General features: G+C 43.4%; 1 protein-coding gene across 2 annotated transcripts in view; it reads left to right on the forward strand.

Moving 5' to 3' along the window:
- Positions 1–21,041, forward strand: part of Gem (GTP binding protein overexpressed in skeletal muscle) — a 67,464-nt gene that overhangs the window by 42,782 nt on the left and 3,641 nt on the right. Inside the window, exons 1-4 of one of the 2 annotated variants that reach the window (XM_005328655.4) lie at positions 11,349–11,561; positions 12,936–13,275; positions 19,536–19,612; positions 20,360–20,564. In XM_005328655.4, coding sequence (XP_005328712.1) covers positions 12,945–13,275; positions 19,536–19,612; positions 20,360–20,564 — 613 coding nt within the window. In that variant the 5' untranslated portion in view covers positions 11,349–11,561; positions 12,936–12,944. Of the gene's footprint in view, positions 1–11,348; positions 11,562–12,935; positions 13,276–19,535; positions 19,613–20,359; positions 20,565–21,041 lie in introns of those variants that run through there. The other variant, XM_078016912.1, reaches the window with a different exon arrangement.

The raw sequence follows: 21,041 nt of genomic DNA on the forward strand, positions 1-21,041 counted from the left end.
TCCATTATGCCATAACAATGGAATAATGAAGTATAGAACGAATAGAATTAGATTTTCAAACTTCTGGTATTTTCTCTCTGGTTATCATTTTCTGTATATATGTGTTGGTGTCCTTGGAGGACCTAGTCTATCTTGGTTCAGCAGGATTGAGGGAACCCAATGCTGAGAAGAGTTCTTTAGCTCTGAGGTCCCAATCCCCCAATTGAAATCTCTATAATCCTACCTATCCGTACTGACAGGGATTGGCCTTTGAGGTGAACAGACCCTTCATGACTAAATATGGGCTTACTGATTATGACTTTATTAAGGGCAAGGATGATGTTGCTTATCATTTGCGTACTCCAGAGCCTAGCACATGGCCCAATACCTAATAGACCTTCCATCAAAATTTATCAAGTGAAAGACTGAATAGTTTTTCTCAATGGCAATTTAAAAGATACAGAAAACGGAACATAAAACCTGACACCAAACCACATATTAGATTATATAATCTAAGCATACAAATGATGGATGCCTTATAAGATTCTTCAGGGTAATAGCTATGATGATGATATCTTTTCTATGCGATTTCTTAACCCAAGGCATGAATTTTCCAGTGTGGGTAACATAGATAAGGATATTGGGTCTCTGTATCACTTGCAAAAGCTTATTTTTCCTTTACCCCAGATTGTGTTTTAATTTTGAAAAAAAAAAAAAATTGCAAGTCCTGTTGCCACTGGGTCATGCATCACTCTTGCTGTATTCCCCAGTGGGGGAATGACATCATGATTTCTCAGAGGCTTTTCCTTATCTCATTTGTCAGAGGAATGTTTATAGTTTTCATATAAATTTTAATGGCTGGAAACATCTGTTCCCCATCTGACCATGATATTTCAAATTGGGTCTAGATGGTGATCCCTTGGCTGAGCACAAACCATATTTGCTGTGTCTTAGATGCTCAGAAAAATAATGTGGATTAAACACAAAGGAGTGGAGAAGAGAGTGAGAGGAGAGATAGGGTTGGAGAAGAGAAAGTGGAAGGAGTGAATAGAAAGAGAGTGTTTGTACAGGAAACTTCCCCCTAACATGTATGTGGGCCCATCTGTGGCTGGGCTGGTCCTAGTGGATTCCAGCCTCCCTTGCAATCTTCCTTCCCAGCAGTGCAATCACTGGGTCTCATGAGCTTTTTAGCTTCATTTTATGGAGCTGCTTCCTCATAAAAATTGTGGGCACTTTCTGGTCTGTAGATGGGAAAGGGTGAATGTGTACCTATATGTAATGAACCTCAAGGCTGATGGAGCTGGCTTCCCCTTTTTTGCTTCTGCGCCTTGGGAGATTGCTCTCTACCTCTGTCACCTTAGCTCATGCTAGAACTTTGAGTCATCATTAATACTATCCCTGTGAGACTGAACAGGGCATTGGGCTCTTTTATAGCTAAGTATTTATTAAGGACTCTGACCCACCTTTCTGCCTGCCTCCCCCCACCCTCTCTCTCTCTAATTTCCCTCACAGTTACCTGTTTCACAGCCATTCCAAATGGTCTTTATGTGTGCTGTTTTTTTTTGTATATACATATCCTGTCCTCCTAGTGGGATATGCAGATGCCTAGAACATACACATAAATACGTATACAACCCCAATGTGCAAACACACAAATACACTCCCCTGTCATTTTCTCTCCATACATAAAACACATGAAGAACTGAATTTTTCTCTGTGGACTTTTCTCTGACCCATTCAAGCATAGTTTATCATGTCTTTCTCATTGCCTTCACTATTCTGAACATGTACCTCTGTGATAGTATCTTTCATGTCACTTTGTAATGTTGGTTAATGATCATTTTGGATATAATGGCTCCCATTCAGAAGTCAAATTGCTTGAGTATAAACCACAGCTCTATAACTGAGTAGTGTGATCCTGGGTAAGATATTTTAATGTCTCTATGCCTTGGTTTCCTTATTTGTAAAACAGGGATAGTATTAATGATGACAACATAGGGCTGTTGAGAAAATTAAATGAGATAATAAAAGCACATCACTTAGTAAAACACCAGGATCTATAAAAAACAGCTATTTTTTTTATTTTATTGGTGCATTACAGTTATACATATTGATGGAATTTGTTGTTATATATTTGAAGGACAGCTATAAATGTTACTAATTGAGCAGGTTTTCTTCCCAACCATCTGTACATAGACTCTCTCTTTGTATCCATGTATTCCTAGAGGCCAGCATGTAAAAGGTATTTCATGTGATGCTGGGGATGGAATTCACACTGAGTTAAATTGTTGAATGGGTGGTTTATAATGACCTACTGGGTTAAGTCCATGGTCTCTGGAGTCAGAAGTTTTCTAGCTGTCTGACCTTGGGCAAGTTAAACACATTTTCTGTTTTAGTTTATTCATGAGTGAAAGTACCTTGCTCATAGGGTACTCATGAGGATTAAAAGAGATAATTCATTTTCACAGTACCTAGAATATGGAAAGAAGATCTCAATGCTTTCCCTCCCTCCCCCTCCCTCCCCCCCCCTCTCTCTTTTTTTTTTGGCTCTAGGGATTGAACCCAGGGCATCATACTTGCTAAGCAAGAACTCTGCCACTATCTACATCCTCAGCCACTTTTTTTCAAATTTTATTTTGAGACAGGGTCTTGCTAAATAGCCCAAGCTGGTCTTGAAGTTGTGACCCTCCTGCCTTGGCCTTCTAAGCAGCTGGGATTATTCATATGTGCCACCTCTCATTCTTTATTATTCAAAAATAATTATTAAATATCAGCTATGAGCCAGGCACTATGTTAGACACTGACTGAGCAGTGATAAGTGAGTCAGGTATGATCCCCACCTTCATGTAAGTTGGAGTTTGAGTGAGTGACAAACCCCAAGGTTCTCAAGTCATAGATTGGGAGTCAGAAAGAGGTGGGATGGCAAAGGAGGTTTTCTCTTATTAGTTAGGAGGTCCCTTCCCAGGAGCTTTCAAAGAGATACCTTTGCATGTTATTGGCCAAAGCAGGATCATGTGCCCATATTTACAACAATTTTTGGCAAAGGAGATGATGTTTCTTGGCTGGTTTAGACCAATCATGACCCATCTTCTGATGCCATAGGCTCTCCATCTAGTACCTAAACAGACCTCTTAAAGGGAAGAAGGGCAGAAAGTGCTGCTGAAAGGCCACCCACAGAGATTGCCTCACTGTTCACACAGAACACAGCTACATACCTCTCCCCTCACAGCTGTGTGCTGCTGGAAGGACAGCAAGAGGAAAATAAATCATCCCTCCAAGAGGCACTCTGCCAATGAGCAAGAAGTAAGAAGGCCTATTTCACATGCTCAGTTTCTTCTCTGATCTCTCCAATCAGGAAGGTCACCCTCTCCATTGGAAGGGACATGTACCAGGAGAGGAGCAGGCCAGGAGGTTCTCAATGCTGTTCTCCCAAGAGAGATGACAACAGTGTGCTGCAGGGGCCCAGGTAGGCATGCTGGAGGGAAGAGAAGGCCCTCCTGCAGGAGATACCATGTGGCATTACTTGTGTCACGTCTAACATAGCATTTCACATTCTGCTTGGGAACACATTCTATATGTGCACATCTCTATGTCCTCTGGTCCTGAGCTCCTTCAGTAATCAGGCCTTGTTATACCCTGGGTTGTGGACCTTGCATAGCATCTCACATGTGTCCTTGCTCACAGCAGGGGCCCAGCACATAGTTGTGGAGCCACTCAGCTCCTCTGTGTGGAAGCCCATTGCATTCAGACCTCTTGAAAGAGATCTGTCCTGCTGAAAGGTCATTGTGTGATGTTGGAATGAGGGAGTTTTAAACAGCTGACTGGATAAGGTGGCTGGAGCATGCTGTTCATTTATTTGATTTTCAAAAGACACATATTAAGAACCTACCATGGGCCAGGTTCACTTTCAAGATTTGAGATCTAGAGATGGACATGATATAGTCTTGCCTTCCTGTAACTCCCTGTCTTATGCAGGAGGCTGACCTGTGTGTGCATGTGTCCCCTCTGTACTCATTGATGTAACATTGTTTAATTTTTTTAGCTGGGAAATTTCAGATGGTTGCTATTGTCAACAGTGCTTTCATCAGTATCCTTGCGTTTATTTCTTTGTGTAATTTATATTAGAAATGGAATTGCTGGGTGGCAAAGGATATAAACATCTTGGTTGTTGATATTTGACCTTCTAAGTGGCCATATGAACTTGTACTCCCACCCGCTGGGCATGGGAACTTCCCCTGTTCACATTTTCACTTGTCCAAGCATCTTTGGACTTCTTACTGGGCATGCTCCCAGTGCTACTTTATACTCCCTCTCCGGTATTTTCACCCCCTCTTTGCAGATTATAAAACTGAGGCTCAGAGTGCCATGCTCAAAGAATGACTGACTGAATGAATTAAAGTGGTGATACTTTATTAGTTAACTAATGAATCAACTACTTCTCCTACCAGAACAGAAGTTTCGTGAGTGTAAGGACTTTATTCCCAGACCTTAAAAGAGATCCTTACAGAGAGTAGATGCTCTATGGTTTTTTGGATGTTAAATGAATGAATGCAGGAATTTGGGAAGAGAATGCCTGCTTTCTCCCAAGGCGCTTCTCACCCTCACCCTCTCTGTACTCACCCTGCACTCTGAAGCTGGGCTCTGACTATCTCTGCCTCTTTAGCTGTCTAGATCTGCAGCAGGTTGAGCTAATGGAGTAGTGGAGGGGTGCTCTCTAAGATTTTTTTCTATGGGAAATCAAATCTGCTCAGCAGGAGTCTGATGAGAAGCTGGGGGACTGGTCTGAAGGAGGGTGCAGCTGGAGGGACTGTCCATCTGGAACTTGCAGGCCTCTGGATGTTGAGAGGTTATTCTTAGCCATCTTTTCTTCCATCTTTATTTTCTCTTAATCAGGGCTCTCTTGATTTTGCAACTGGAACCCCCACCCCTTCCTTCTGTAAAGCAATGATTTTCCATATAGTAATTCTTTCCTTCTTTAGAATTCCCCCAGTGGGTGGGTGATTCCTTTTGTGCTCAGACACTTTGCACACTGCCTCCCACCCAGCTCCTCCCCTGAGTGTTTTTGTGGCTGCTGGAGGCCTAGTTTGTTTACAAAGGACTTAACCATGCCACTCTCCTTGCTAATTATTTTTTCCTAGTAGCATTGACTGTGAGTTCATCTCTTGACCTTCCCCCCTCCACCTCATGTGTCCTGAATTCTGCTGGATTCATTTAACTTGAGCTTGAAGAGGCAGCAAAACCAAGGGAAGGTGGCAGAGCTCCAATCCTTGGCTCCTGCGTCATGGTTGTAATCACTTGCATTGATGCTGTCTGTGCTCCACGGTTAAGAAGCACTTCCACATTCAGGGGGTCTTTAGTCCTCAGAACAACAGAGTCTCTGGGGTTCATGACATCCCCAGCATCATTAGGCTAAAAAGAGGCAGGGCCTAGGTTTGAATTTGCTTTTCTGTCAAATCCCCTACATTTTCATTGAGCCCATGCAGGGATTACAAAGTCAAATAACCTTTAAGGGCCAGGTAGATTATATAAACCACAGAGGCTGGTTGGAGTAGAATGTTAGGGATTAGTAAGGACTGTGGGGAACTGGAGAGCATGCTTGCTTAAAGGCATTAAATGCAAAATATTTGCTATGCAGATTCCTTGTGGAATGGCTCCCACAAGTTCTTGTGTTAAAGGCTTGGTCCTCTGGATGATGCCTTTGGGAGGTGGTGTAGACCATTGGGAGGTAGAACTTAGTGGGAGGTTCTTAGATCATTGGGGCTGTGCCTTGAAGAGGATTGTGGACCCTGGTCTCTTAGTATTTCTTTCTGCATCATGGCTTATGATTTTAGCAGTTTTTGCTCTGTCCCATGCTCCCGCCATTATGTGCTTCCTTGATAGAGTGCCAAAGCTAATGGGGCCATCCATTCCTGGACTAAAATCCTTCAGAAACCATGAGCTGTTGATGTTTAAAAGTTAATGGGTTGTGCTGGGTTGTGGCTCAGCAGTAGAGCACTTGCCTAGCACCTGTGAGGCCCAGGGTTTGATCCTCAGCACACATAAAAAAAAATAAAAAAATAAAGGTATTGTGTCCAACTATAAAAAAAATAAAATATTAAAAAATAAAATGAAATAAAAGTTAATGGCCTCAGGTATTTGTTATAGTAATGGAAGGCTAACCAATAAATATTTAAAAAGAGATGGGGAAAAGGAAACCCATTTATTTTATCACCTACTCTGTGCTGTTTCTATAATCTACCTTTGTTAGTAGACAATGGAGAGAAGATTTGCTTGGTGTCACCTCTACCATTGAGTAGCCTTTACTTGATGGCACAGGTAAGCACCACTTTGGTTGTTGTAAGTCTTATGGTGTGGGGCAGCATAGCATGTTAAAGATAAGTGAATGCTCCTGTTGTTTTTAGAATAGAATTATAATTTTTAGAACAGTGTCATAGATCTTGGCATGTAGAGATCCTGGGCCTATCCATCATCTCTCCTCCTCTAGAGTTTTCAAGAGATGGTATTCAAAGTAATAATATATTGGTGATTATGCAAGCTCCCGATGCCCTTATTCACAACCCTAGTTGAAGGTTCTCTTTCTCCTTGTGCAGTCTTTCCTCCATCTCTCATCCTACTGGAGATCACAGAATCTGGTTGCTAAAGCTACACAATGAGAAAGTAGCAAGGGGACAGTAAGATGGGCAGGTTCCTAAGGGACCACAAATTCACCTTCTCACCCAGGGCCTGGGGCCCAGAGGAGAGAGAGAGAAAAAAAGTGTGGCTCATACCTTTGAGAAGAGTAACTCCGACCCTCAGGAAAATGTGGCCCAGTAAATGTGATGGACTTTCACCAACATATAAAAATTCTCTTTTGAGGCTATTGGGAAGGGACTAGGCACCCTTTTACTAATGGGGCTAGGGTGTGTATAGGGGCTGAAGCATGCCCTATTTAAAATAGAACAGTGGTTGAGACTGTAGTCCCAGAGAGCATAGCTCTACCACCCATCAGCTGTTATTCAATGTGATTCCTCAGGATTTCCATCATAAAATATGAGTAACGGCAGTGGTGATGAGGATTAACTGAGATAAGGCCTGTATATTGCTCAGTAAATGTGAGTTATTTTTGTTGCTGAAAAGTTCTGCCTCCTTGCTTTACTCTTGAGGGCTCATTTTAGCTAGAACTTGAGGAAGCCTTCAAATTCTGGCAGAGAAAATACAGAAAGAATAATTCATAGACAAGAATTGACAGTGTTTTGCCAATTTCTCCTCTTCGCCACCTGCCCAAATTTCACTTTTTTTTTTTTTTGTCAGCTAGCTCCATACCCTCAGATGGTTCTAGTGAGTTGAAATCCTGGACAAGGTAGCTTGGCTCTCAAATGTGCTTTTGGTAAGGTGCAACTCTGACTTTTCTCTAAATATTCAACAGTTGCAGTTCAGTTGAAATCTTTCCTAAGTAGTTGTTTTCTCATTTGTGCTTCTTGTGAGACAGAAAATTAAAAGTGCAGATCCTTTTATTCAAACACACTATTCCTGTGGCACCTTCCAATCCCAATCTTTGTAGTTGATTTTCTTTAGTGTGTTTTACATATACCGTTGGAAAATAGTCCATAGTGAAACCAGAGTTTTGAGATGAAACTTGGTTCCCCACTTCTGCTGGTGGGTGAGACTGGAGTTTCTCTGCTTCTGCTGGCAGGTGAGGTCTGCAGAAGGTTGCAGGGCTCTGTAACTGACATGTGTTGCAGCTCTTCGTGGTGGGCCATGCCCTCTAGTGTTGCAGGAGATCCCAGCAGCTCACTATCAATTTCTTTTTTTTCTGGGTTCTTTTTTCGTGATTTTGAAGAATGAAATCCACAGACCAGGATGAGGGAGTAGGATTTACTAAAGACTAGAAATAGGAACAGAACTCTTATGGGTAAGAAGGGCCCAATAGAATGTTTTCTCCATGGGAGTGCTAGTCTAGGGGTTTATATAGCATGTGGATCACTACTATTGTTCCAAATTTATGCTAATTAGGGTTTGAAAAAGTATTAATGCTATGGGTCACCTCTTGAGTCCCAACTTCCATTCAGATCTGCCCCACTTCCATTTTCTCACTATAGGTCAGGAAGCAGGAAGTGAGGTCATGGGATGGCCTATGCTTGCAGGTTTGGGGTTGTAGCACTGCATGGAGTGGTCTTCTACAGCAGGTGTTCCTACCGTGGTCTGGCCATGAAGGGCGGCCGCTAAAGGGTGACAAGTCATTGTGCCTTGGTTCACAGTGCCTCAGGCCCACCACACCTGCATGGCGGGTTCCACACTGCCCAAGCTCCATAGATCTTTTTGTTTGTGTGTGGGGGTATGGTACCTGGGATTGGACCCAGGGGCACTCAACCACTGAGCTATATCCCCAATCCTATTTTGTATTTTATTTAGAGACAGAGACTCACTGAGTTGCTTAGCCCCTCACTGTTTTTTTAAATTTTAATTTGTTATATATGACAGAAGAATGCATTATAATTTATACTATACATATAGAGCACAATTTTTTATATCTCTGGTTGTACACAAAGTAGAGTCACACCATTCATGTCTTCATACATGTACTTAGGGTAATGATGCCTATCTCACTTCACCATCTTTCCTACCCCCATGTCCTCTCCTTTTCCCTCCCTCCTCTTTGCCCTAATCCTCCCATATCCTACTCCCCAACCACATTATAAATTAGCATCTTTAAATCAGAGAAAATGTTCGGCATTAAGTTTTTTGGGATGGGCTAACTTCACTTAGCATTATATTCTCCAATTCCATCCACTTACCTGCAAATACCATGACTTTATTCTCTTTTAATGCTGAATAATATTCCTTTGTGTATATATATCCATTCATCTACTGATAGGCATCTAGGTTGCTTCCACAGTTTAGCTATTGTGATTGTGCTGCTATAAACATTGATGTGGCTGGTCCCTGTAGTATGCTGTTTTTAAGTCCTTTGGGTATAGACCAAGGAGAGGGATAGCTGGGTCAAATGGTTGTTCCATTCCCAGTTTTCCAAGGAATCTCCATACTGTGTTCCATATTGGCTGTACCAATCTGCAGTCCCACCAGCAATGTATGAGTGTACCTTTTGCCCCACATCCTCGCCAACACTTATTGTTGTTTGTATTCTTAATAGCTGCCATTTTGACTGGAGTGAGATGAAATCTTAGAATAGTTTTGATTTTAATTTCTCTAGTTGCTAGAGATATACAATCAATCATATATTTGTTGATTGATTGTATATCTTCTTCTGAGAAGTGTCTGTTCAGGTCTTTGCCCATTTATTTATTGGGATATTTGTTTTTTTTTTTGGTGTTAAGAGTTTTTAGTTCTTTATATATCCTAGAGATTAGGATATATAAAGAACTAATCTACCTATATACATCTATCTGATATGTGTGTGGTAAAAATTTGCTCCCAAGATGTAGGCTTTCTATTCACCCCACTGATTCTTTCTTTTGCTGAGAAGAAGCTTTTTAGTTCAAGTCCATCCCATTTATTGATTCTTGATTTTAATTCTTGCACTATAGGAGGTTTATTAAGGAAATTGAGACCTAATCCAACATGATGGAGATTTGTAGCCCCTCCCTTTTGCTGAGTCTGGCTTTAAACTTGTGATCCTCCTGCCTCAGCCTCCTGAGCTGCTGGAATTACAGGCGTGCTCCACTGTGCCCAGCTCCATAGATTCTTATTAATGTGAGGCTCTTATCAGTGTGCTAAGAATTGAGAGACTATATGATATAAACTCTGATTAATTCTTAGTTTTTACCCCCCCCCCAATATTTCAGCTTACAGAACAAGAGGTTTAGCAAGGAAAAAGCATGGATAATTCTGAAATGCAGATAGTGCACAAATTGTATGTATTTTAATGATATACCCTTGGGAATGATCTCTCTGTTTCTGTCTGTCTCTCTTTTGTCTCCTTCCCCTCTCCCCCCACCCCACAGCTGTAGCTATTCTCTTTTGGCTAAGCCCAGAAGAAAAATTTGACAGAAGTGAAGGGCCTAGTTCAGAAAATTATAATACCCAGATTCTAGTTCTGACTCTACCATATCCTAACTGAATGATTATCAGTCCTCCAAGCCAGAGCTTCCTTATGTAGAGAATAAGCAGGAGATTGGGGCTAGACCCCTGAGACTATGGGGCTCTAAGTCTTCATTACTGTGCAAATTCCAACTTGGCCAGTTTGGGGACTGGCAGGTCTTAGCAGCTGGTCACTTAGATAATCCCCAAAGCCGATAAATGTCCGCAGGATAGGAATTGACTAACACAGCAGAGTCTAGCCTCTCTAATAGGCACTGGTGCCTTTGGCTGCTCCTGGAGCCACCAGCCAACCCAGAGATGAAGCTGGCTGAAAAAGTGATGGATATGTTGGAAGGGATCTGGGAAATTCCTATGTCCTGGGGAAGAGGTCACAGAATCCCTTCCTTAGTGGTGCAGTGCAAGTCAGGCATACCAAGTTTTGAATGCTGACCCTGCCATTTATAGGAACTCTCTGACCTTGGAAAATTTCTCTTGCAGTGCCTCGCTTTCCTCCTTCATATGGTGGATACAGCCATCTAGTCACATTGCAGAATTTTAGTAAGGAGTAAAGGTCCCTGGAGGCCAAACAGTACCAAATATAGGTCCTTGGAAGTACTTAGTAAATGGCAGTAGTAGTTGTTATTATCCTTTGCCCTTTATTCACAGGAGTCCCTCCTGGGCTTGAGCTCCTCCCCATGGCTGGGAAGTATTGGCTCCAAGCCTCAGACCCAGCAATACCAGGGAGCCTGGTTCAGAGATGGTGCTGACTGGGATGTGATTAAATTCCCCTATTGAGGAACCTCAGCATTCTGGCCCAGGGCAGGAGGGCCGGCAATCTATAGCACTATCTGCTTGGGTCCCTAATTCAGTTATTTTCCAAACGTTCCCTTTATAAGCTCTCCTCCCCTTTCCTCACCTCTCTCTGGGTCCCAGCCAGAAAAGGAAAACAAAGCAGTGTGGGGCTCCCCACAATCCAGGGAGAAGGTTACAGAAGGGAGGAAGAGGCTGTTTGCCGTGGTGCAAAAGACCATTCGAGGTGGCTGCAGCCCCATCCTGAAAGGCTGAAGTCCCCCGCGCACACCGGCTGATTCTTGTTTTCTTGGCAAAGCTGGGCTCGCTACTCAAAAGTGTCTCTTCCTCCATCCTTTATCCCGACAGCTGGCAAGTGCTCTGCTGGGAAGGGCGATTAAGTAGCGCTAAGTGTATTTTTCCACCTAGTAAAAATAAAATAAAACAAAATAAAGCAAACCCAGGATTGAACTGTCATTATTATTTATTTTTTTTCTAAAGGGGAGGTGGGGGTCACATGACTGCGAGTAACTGATTTAGCCAAGTGGCTGCAACTCCGAGTTTGCTGCAGAGCCGCCCCCTCCCGGCGGGAGCGCTGACGTCACGGAAAAGCCCCGTCGCGGGTCGGCGGGGCTCGTATAAATCGCGGGGCCGCGGCGGCTGCAGGCTGCAGGCTCGGACGGCGGGCACAGCGGAGTCTCCCCGTGCTCAGCGGCCCCGGCATCCCAACGCGGACCCACTCACGGACGCCCACCCTGCCGGCCCCGCGGAGCCAAGTAAGGGGGCGTCCCGAGGCGCTCTTCCAGCGGCGCGGGGAGCGGGAGGGCAGGGAGTGGGCGTTCCCAGCCCGTAGAACTTTCTAAGTTTAAGGGAACCCCTGGAACTTGCTGTCTGCGCTGTGGTTTTCTGATAGGGGAAAGAACTTCAGATGCAAAGGATGCATTTCTCTTTAGCGGGTTCCTTAGTTCAGTTCAGGAGGAGGGTCACCTCTTCCTGCAGATTGTGTGATCATCGGGTAACCCTCAATGACACTTTCGTTGTTTGAAAGCAAGTCGACCCACTAAGGGGCTGCCCTTAAGGTGTCAAAAACTCCCCCATCGATCGGTGGTCCTGATGCGTGGATAAGGATGGTGGTGTGGAGTGTGGGGTGTGAGGTTTGTGCATCCGTCACTCTCCCGTGGATCTTGCTGATTCAAATGTGAATGCTTCTACTTGATCTCAAGCAGCCTGGGAGAACAGCCCTCCGTGCCTGGTCTTGCAAAGGGAAAGTTGTAGGAAGTTGGTGGATGTGGTTTAGAAAAGTCTTTGGCCTTCCGATTTGTTTCAAGAAGGTGGAAATCTGAAATGGGATTAAATAAATCTTGGAGTGGATGTGGTTTGATGGGGGTGAAGCACTTTGCAAATTTGATACATCTGAATGTGACCTGCTGGAATGACTAGGCTTGGGGCTGGAATGCTTTAAAGGTGGTGTCTGTGGGCAAGAGGGCAGAACTGAGGCATAAACCCCAAACAGAAATTGCCCCCACTCCTCAAATAACGGTCTCTTCAGGCAGCTGGAGAGCATCAGGGCAACTTTACTAAACATGGAAGTTCCCATAAGTGCCTGTCCAGTCCAGCCAGGGGGAGTGATGTCATTGCCACGTGTTTCCCACTGAGGCACACAAGCCTGCAGAACGCTGGTGCAATTAAGAGCCATGTTTAGAAAAGAGCAGCTAACCTGGCCAGCTGGTCCCCAGCAGCCCTGACTTGTTGCTCTTCAAGCCATCTCTGGAGGCTGTGATTTCCTTCCAACTGCCTCTGGGCCAGCTTAGAGTGGAGATCCCAAGTCTTCTTTGAGGATGGAGGAAGCTTATGGGCAGTGGGCGATGTTAATGGTACTTTTTTTTTTTCCTGTGCAATTGACAGTCTGCCTGAGGACATGGTTACTAATTGTGTGTGTGTGTGTGTGTGTGTGTGTGTGTCTCCCTATTTGAAAGCCTGGCTTGTTGGGGTTTGGAGGCTGTTTCTTTGATGTTCCTTAATGATACTTGATTTTGTACCCATTTCATAGAATATCACTAATGACTGACCATGTGTTTAAGTCCCCTGAGTTCACTCATAAGTTCACTCATCTTCACCAATGTTGGCATCTTGGCTGTTTTGCTCCCTAGGACCCCACGATGACTCTGAATAATGTCACCATGCGCCAGGGCACTGTGGGCATGCAGCCACAGCAGCAGCGCTGGAGCATCCCAGCCGATGGCAGGCATCTGATGGTCCAGAAAGAGCCCCACCCATACAACCATCGCAACCACCACTCTGCCAACCCTGAGGACCACTGCCGGCGGAGCTGGTCCTCTGACTCTACAGACTCTGTCATCTCCTCTGAGTCAGGGAACACCTACTACCGCGTGGTGCTCATAGGGGAGCAGGGGGTAGGCAAGTCCACCCTGGCCAACATCTTTGCAGGCGTGCACGACAGCCTGGACAGCGACTGCGAGGTGCTGGGAGGTAGGTGTCTCAGGCTTGGTGGGCTTCTGTCTCTTAGCAGTGGTCCAGGCAGAAAGAGAGTCAGAGGGTCATTTATCTGCAGACTTGGGAGCTGAAGTTATGCCTTCTTGGTACTGGATGGGAAGCTGAGTCCCCAGAAGGGTCCTGGCATAGGCCCTCATGACAAGAAAATGACAATGCTTATAGATAAGACCAAAGTCTATTGAACCTGAGCCATAAGGGAGTTTCTGAGATTCCTAATCAGAAGGGTCTGAGGGAGGCTGATTAAAGAGGACAGAGCCAGAGTTCAGGATCCCACTTCTTGCTCTTGCTGACTCTGTCCTGGATCAGATTCCAAGAGCTCAGTACAGGTATAGCCTTTTCCCATGGTTATACCTACAACAAAACTGATTAAAACAATAAAAACAACAACAACAACAAACTGTTTGAGTATATTTACCAGCCTGTTTCCACCAATATTAAAGACTTACTGGTGTAAAATAGTTCAAAATCTGAATAATACAATATTTTTGAAAAAAAATTGAAATAATGACAATGATGATGAATACTTTGTATGGAGTCTTATAGTTTTTCCAAGATAATTTTCCCTGTACAATATAATTTCAAATATTTACTTGTTGAAGCCCTATTTCTAAAATTGTTTTGTGACAATATTATCTCATAAATGCATGTATTCCTTAATAACAGGAAAAGGAGAGCCTTATATTCTGCGATGGAATATGAGGATCCTAACAGCCAGTGGTATCCATACAGTGTCCTCCAACTACAGCGCTGATCTTAGCACATGTAACCGGGTAGCTGTGTGTCCCTATTTACTACTATTAGAAATGAAGGAAGAACTGTCCAGTGTACCCAAGTCACATGGTTTGTCCATATTTCCAGCTGTAACACACAACTGAATCACAGACTTCCGGGGTAGGAAGATGGCTTAGTGGTGACTCACATTTCCTCCCCATCTGATGCATATGAATCCTACTCCTCAATACATCAGCCCATTCTGTCTAAAGGTTTTATTCTTCTGGACTGTGTCAGTGTCAGGGAGTTCACTGCTTCAAGAGGCAGCTCAGGAACTGGGCTATAAATGACTCACTGATGTAATATCAATTTCTCTCTTACTTTGGGCTTTGCCTATCCCAGAGTCACAGGACTGGTGCTATATTGCTGATTCTCTTTTCCTTGTAAAGGCTGGTAGGTATCTGTGTCTAGAAGACAGCCCTGGGGTACCCCAAGATGGGCAAACCACACTGTACCCTCTCAGGAGCTCTGTGTCAGTGGCTATAATTTAGAATGGGGTGAAATTAATTTAAAATTATTAGGTTATTTAAGAAGTAGCAATAGTGTGTTTTGAGGATTGAAGGAATTAAGGATTGACAACTCTCTCATTCACTGACAGGGTTTGTTTGTTTTTAAGAGGGAGGGACTGAAGGAGTGAATAATATACTTTCAAAAATGTTTGTTCATTAGAATGGGGTGGTATATTTCCAGAGGATAGTACCCCATAAGCATAAAGTATTGAGAAGAGTGATTCATACCTGGAATTTGGGAGGCAGCCTTCTACATTTGGGAAACCTCTTTATTAAATAAGAGGGAGATAAGGAGAGAGAGAATCTTTTTTCTTACGTCCTTAAACTGAGAATCTTTGACAAGTGCTTCCTATCTTACATATCCTATTTGAGTAACTTAATTTATACCATCTAGGATTATATTCCTTATATATAAGCCCTGTTGGAATCACTAGTTGGCTTTGTGTTTCCCACGAGGGAGGTTTTTCAAGGCACACTCCTATATTGTTTTTGTCTTTTCCCCCCACAGCATTAACCATAAGAAAAAGTATATACAATTTTCTCATCCTTATTTTTCCCAATAAAGATGGATGCTGTTACAGTTATATTGTGATAATGTTATGACTCTCTGTGTACATTTAATGCCATTCATTCATTTATAAACAGTTACTGAACATATACTATAGAACTTGAGTCACTCTGGGGACATGCAAATGTCCTGGGGGCTCCCTCCATAGAGGGTCTCACAGTGTGCCATGGAGGTCAGACATACATCAACTGTAGATGAAACTAGGATGTGATAAGTGTTGTGGAAAAATTGCAAGGAGAACAGGTGTGAGGAAGTGGAATTCAGAGAAAAGACTGTGAAAATCAGAAGAGGCGTCAGGGAAGAGGTGCTGTCTGAGCTGCACCTTAAAGACCCCTAGGATTTGGAAGCGCTGTGCTAGGTGTGAAGGCACTGTACATGCAGGGGAGTACAGGAAAGAGCACTGGGTGTGGAGTCTGATGAGTGGGCTTAGACCTGACGTGACACAGACTTAGCTGGGTACTCTTGGACAAATGCCTTAACCTCCTGAAACCTCCTCATTAATATCATCGGGATAGTACTTCCTAGGGCATTATACGAATTAAAAGAGCAGACATTAAGCAGGTAGTGTAAGCAGGTAGTGTAGTGCTGGCACATAGGAAATATGGAATAAACATACTTACCATAGATTCTGGATCTGCCATTTCCTTCCATGTGTTTATCCTCCAGAACTTCGGTTTTATCACTTCGAAGTTCCTGTTCCCTTTCTACCTACCCTCTTGTCATTTTTGCCTGGGGCCCTTTCAGATGTGCAGAGGAGACATGAGCCAATGGAGGAGAGGACCGTGCATTAGAGCAAGTGTTTCTTTCGAGATTCCTTGGTACCTCTTGGTCTCTGAAAGCTGAATGTAGTTGAAAGTTTTTGGGTGGGAGAGATGCTGGAGCCTCAGAGCCTTTGAGAAGCTATAGGAGCCTCTTCTGGAGTGTGAGACAACAGCTCTGCAGGTTCCACCTGCAGGCCTCCAGCCAGTCTTGGGCAGGAGAGACCTGGGGCGGGGGGAAGGATGTTAAAGAAAAATGTACATAATGGGGAGACTATTCAGGACTATAGCAGTAAGGGAGAGAGATTGGACTCAAGTCCAAATATAACAAGAACAAGTGGTGATTTATAACAAAGGAGTAGGTTGGGAGGGTCTGTGGATGGAAAATCACCAAGAAGAAATATTGAAACGAGGGGAATTCTTACTGGAGCCAGGCCAATGACTTAGATATCAAAGGTGGGGGAAATGAGGAATTTGATCAGATACTGAGGCTGGGGAAGTGTCACTAATCTGACTCAGCAAGATTCTGATTGAAACTGGATTCTGCAAGAGACAGATATGGAAACTCCAGCCAAGAAGAGGGTTCATGATGCATGTTTGGTCAGGGACAGAGTTTTTGTTAGTGGGAACAGATTGGAAAAGATAAGCTGAGGTGCACTGCTCCCGGGAAAATGGCCACTGAGCACAGTGGCCCCCTCTAGAATCTCCTGGGCTCCACTAGGACGACGTCTCTTGCTATGCAGTGTGCCAGGACACCCCCAGCATTCACACAGAGCATGAAAGAAATGAGGACATCCCAGACAAGCCCTTGCAAATTTCCAAGAGCTCTTCTAGAATTTCCTGTTCTTTTATTCAGTTTGTTCAATCAGCACTTGGAGAGGTTAAAAGATTGCTTGAGGACTAAGGGAGGAAGAGAAACCTAGAGCTTTGGTTATAGGCACTTAGTTAGTGGAAGGCTCTTGAGCAGGACTCTGAGTGTCAGGAGAGTCCCCAGTGCACCCGGCCAGAGGGATATAAACCCAAACTGGAAGGAGGGGATGTACTGTTTTAGGCTCTCAGGTCTCCAAAACTGTGATTTTCAGGCAGAGGTCAGGCCAGATAGAATGATCCTGTCAGGAAACTTCCAGAACAGCAAAATATCTCATTTCCACTTTCACAGCTATAATTCTTAGCCCACTGTTTCTCTACACATGTTCTGACGTCTCTCAGTCCAAGAGAAGTGTGGAGTTTGCTTTGGCCTTCAGCTGTTGGAACATGCTATGTTTCTATAACGACTTGGACAATCAGGCAAATCTCCCTGTACCTGCTTTTGGTGGTGACTGAAGGCAGAGAAAGTGCCTTCCTGGGAGTTTTCTGAGTGCAGGGAGAGTATTTAGAGAAAAGATAAACACTCTGTGGTAGTAGGGGACAGTCAGATCTCCCCTCCCACTCATCTGAGCTGGGCAGGTGCTATAGTTTCCTTTGGCTTGTAGGAGTCTGCGCCCTGGGGTCATGAGGCCCTGCCCTCCAGTAAGCCAAACTGCATCCTGCTGTGAGCTCCTCCACGGGGCACAGGATGGATGCAGCAAATAGGAGGGCACAACAGATTTGTAAACCCCCAGTGGGAAACTGTTACTCCTGCTAATGACACTGGTTAACTTCCCCCTGTCTGAGTTTTCTTTCCTTTCCCTTTCCTGGTTCCAGTTCTTAGGTAAAGAAACACTAAACCAACAAACCTCTGTTGTAAAACAAGAGGCTCCCTGGATCCCTGACCACAGCACTCTTAGGCTAGGATTTATCTGTAGTAGAAAAATTCTGGTTGTGGCAGAAACCAGCTGCTTGCATGTGAGAAAGTGATGATAAGAGCTAACACTTATTAAGTTTCTATTTTGTGTTCAGGCTTAATATATGTGACTGTCACACAGTCGTAAGGGGTAGATATGGTTATCAATCTCATTTTGTAAATGAAGAAAACAGAGCCTCAGAGGATTTATGTAAGTGGTCCAGAGCCACATACTTAATTAGGGATGAAACCAGATTCTGATTCAGGTTGGCTTGTGTTCATAACCACAATGCTGTGTATATCATTCATTCATCCATTGGACACATTTTTACGGAGCTCCTGCAATGTGCTAGGCACTGTCCTGGGTGCTCCGGGCAGAGTAAACATCACAGATGCAAATCTCTGCCCTAACATTCTGGGGAGTTGGAAGCAACAAATGCTAAAATTTAAGAAAGATACATGTGTTGCATGTAATAATGCAAATAAGAAACAAAGCAGGAGATAGAATAGGGAATTTTAGAATAGGTAAAGAGAGATTTCAAATGGATGGTTAGGGATACCTCCCCAGAAGGTTAAGGTAAGGGACAAGCCTTTCTGGTATCTGAGGGAAGAGACTCTAGGCAAAAGGATGAATGAGAGTAATGGTAAATCATTAGAAAAGTCATAATTCTCAAATGATGAAATTCAAAACAGGAAATCACATTGTGAAAACAGAGTAGGATGGGATCAACTGGGGTTGATGGGGAATCCTTCTTGCAAAAATCCAAGCAGACCCCATGGTGCCACCCCAATGGATTTTTCCAGACTGGAGCTACTTTGGCCCGTTGTACTGTGTTCACCTTTCACCTATACTCAATCTGGGCTCTAGTGCAGGGAGGAAGTTTCCATTACCAAGTAGAACTGGAGGCTGTACTTCTGCTGTACTCAAGATAGAAAGTAAGCTCATCTATTCCTAGAGAACTGAGTTACTCTTGTTGTTGTTGTTGTTATTATTTTTAATTAATTTTTTTTCTTAATTTTTTTTTTAGTTGTTGACGGACCATTATTTTTATTTATTTATATGTGGTGCTGAGACTCAAACCCAGTGCCTCACATATGTCAGGCAAATGTGCTATCACTGAGCCCCAGCCCCAGCCCTTGTTGTTATTATTTCAAGGAATGAAAAAACTAAAGGGGCTGGGGATGTGGCTCAAGCGGTAGCGCGTTTGCCTGGCATGCATGCGGCCCGGGTTCAATCCTCAGCACCACATACAAACAAAGATGTTGTGTCCGCCAAAAAAGTAAAAAATAAATATTAAAAAAAACCCAACCAACCAAACAAACAAACAAAAAAACTATAGGCCAAACAGGATAGTCTCAAGATTTTTTCCCCCCCACTTCTCCAAGGAGGAGAAATATCTCTGAGCTCAAATTCATGAAATTGCCAGTGAATGTTCTGGAGCCATCCACTGGTAGGTACAGTGGATTTCCATGTAAGGCTTATGAAAAATGGGGCTTACAGTTAATACTTTTTCATAGCCTCATCCATTAAACCTGAGTCAAAGGCTCTTATGTGAGTTTATTTTCATAAGTGGTTTTCCTTTATAGAGTTTGAGGAACAATGAAAATGAAGATGTTTTAATTCAACTGATTTAGTGGTGTGGTACACATTTGAAAGATACAGGCGATCTGCTTACTAAATACGAGAGGAATAGCCACCGTATATTGTTGAAGATGACAAAAAGCAATTTGTCTTTGCAAATATCTGCGTATCTACTTAGTTAGTGGCTTATTTAGTGTGTTTTTTAGCATAACTTTAAGCATGGCCCCCTTAGGTCAAAGTGTTGCATATTCATCTGACTTTAATATCAATCTTCTTTCTTTTCTAGAAGATACATATGAGCGCACCCTGATTGTTGATGGGGAAAGTGCCACAATTATACTGCTGGACATGTGGGAAAATAAGGTATGCCGAACTTGTTCAAGCTCTCAGAGAGTTCTTGGGCTTGCCCTTGAACAGGCTGTTTGGTGTGAGGGTGACCTTGTTCTACACAGATGAGGTGGGCTCATTTCCTTGATTAAAAGCATTTACTTCTGAAGAACAGAACTGATCTAAGGAACAGGTCATTCACAGATGAGCTCTGAATAACAAGCAAGTGGCAGTGTTCCACCCTTAGTTCTATTAAAAAAACACAAAAAGTGTATTTGTTTTAGGGAAAGTTCAAACAAGCATGGGAGTTACTTTCCAACCACATAAAACCATCTTGTATGAAGTTGACATTCTCAAGACTAGTCTTCAACATTTACTTTTCAGAGGTTTTGTGCTGCTGAGCATATATGCGAGACCTTCTGTTTACTGAGAACCCTCCTCACCAAAGGTTTCTTAATTTTATTCCTTGGAAAAGGAAAAGGAATTTGAGGGGAAGTTAGAAATACCGTATGGCAGAGCAATTATGTAATTTATCAACTCAAGCTGTAAAAGAAATAGGAGAGTAAACACTTTTGGGCACAAATATCATACAGGCTAGCAATCTTCACAGCCCCAACATCTCACAGGCATGGAAGTTCAAAGGATTTTGAGGAGTTTGAAGCAGTTTTCTTCCCTTCTGTTATCAGCAAAGGTACTTTAGGATACACATATGATTTCTTTGCAAAATGACACTTTCTTTCCCAAGCCACCCTGAGCTCATAGAAAATCTTTTCATTTCTTTAGGGAGAGAATGAATGGCTCCAAGACCACTGCATGCAAGTCGGGGACGCCTACCTGATTGTCTACTCCATCACAGATCGAGCGAGCTTTGAGAAGGCATCTGAGTTGCGAATACAGCTCCGCAGGGCCCGGCAGACAGAGGACATTCCTATCATTTTAGTTGGCAACAAAAGTGACCTAGTCCGGTGCCGGGAGGTGTCTGTATCAGGTAAGAGGGGTGGTACCAGTGCCTTGGAAACAGCCTCTGCCTAGAAGTTCTTCCCTTCCTCTTTCATGAGGCTGGGACCAGGGACTCATTAAAATGCTCCATAAAAATACTCCTGTACTTTCCAAGACTGCTCCAGTCCCCAACAGTTACCTCCTGCTGGTTGCTCTACCTTGTCCATCTGGTTTTCCTACAGGAGTCCAATCTCCTCACCCCAAGAGGTTTCCTGGAATTCCTTTAGGGAAGAGATCATGCTCAGGGACTTTTAATTTTTTCTTTCTTTTCATTCCTTCTATATTTTTTAGAGCATTTTTCTTCTTATTCAGATTAGTTTGACCTCTCTGTACAAGACAACTACATATTACTTTTCACAGCAAACTTGAATGTCACCTGGGTCATGTTGGTGGTTTTCCATGAATGCATTATGATAATCCTCCTAAGCCACTCTAGAAACTTCTTATTCTTACTCTGATAAAATAC

Source organism: Ictidomys tridecemlineatus, chromosome 7 (genome assembly GCF_052094955.1).
Source record: "Ictidomys tridecemlineatus isolate mIctTri1 chromosome 7, mIctTri1.hap1, whole genome shotgun sequence".
Classification (NCBI taxonomy): Eukaryota; Metazoa; Chordata; class Mammalia; order Rodentia; family Sciuridae; genus Ictidomys; species Ictidomys tridecemlineatus.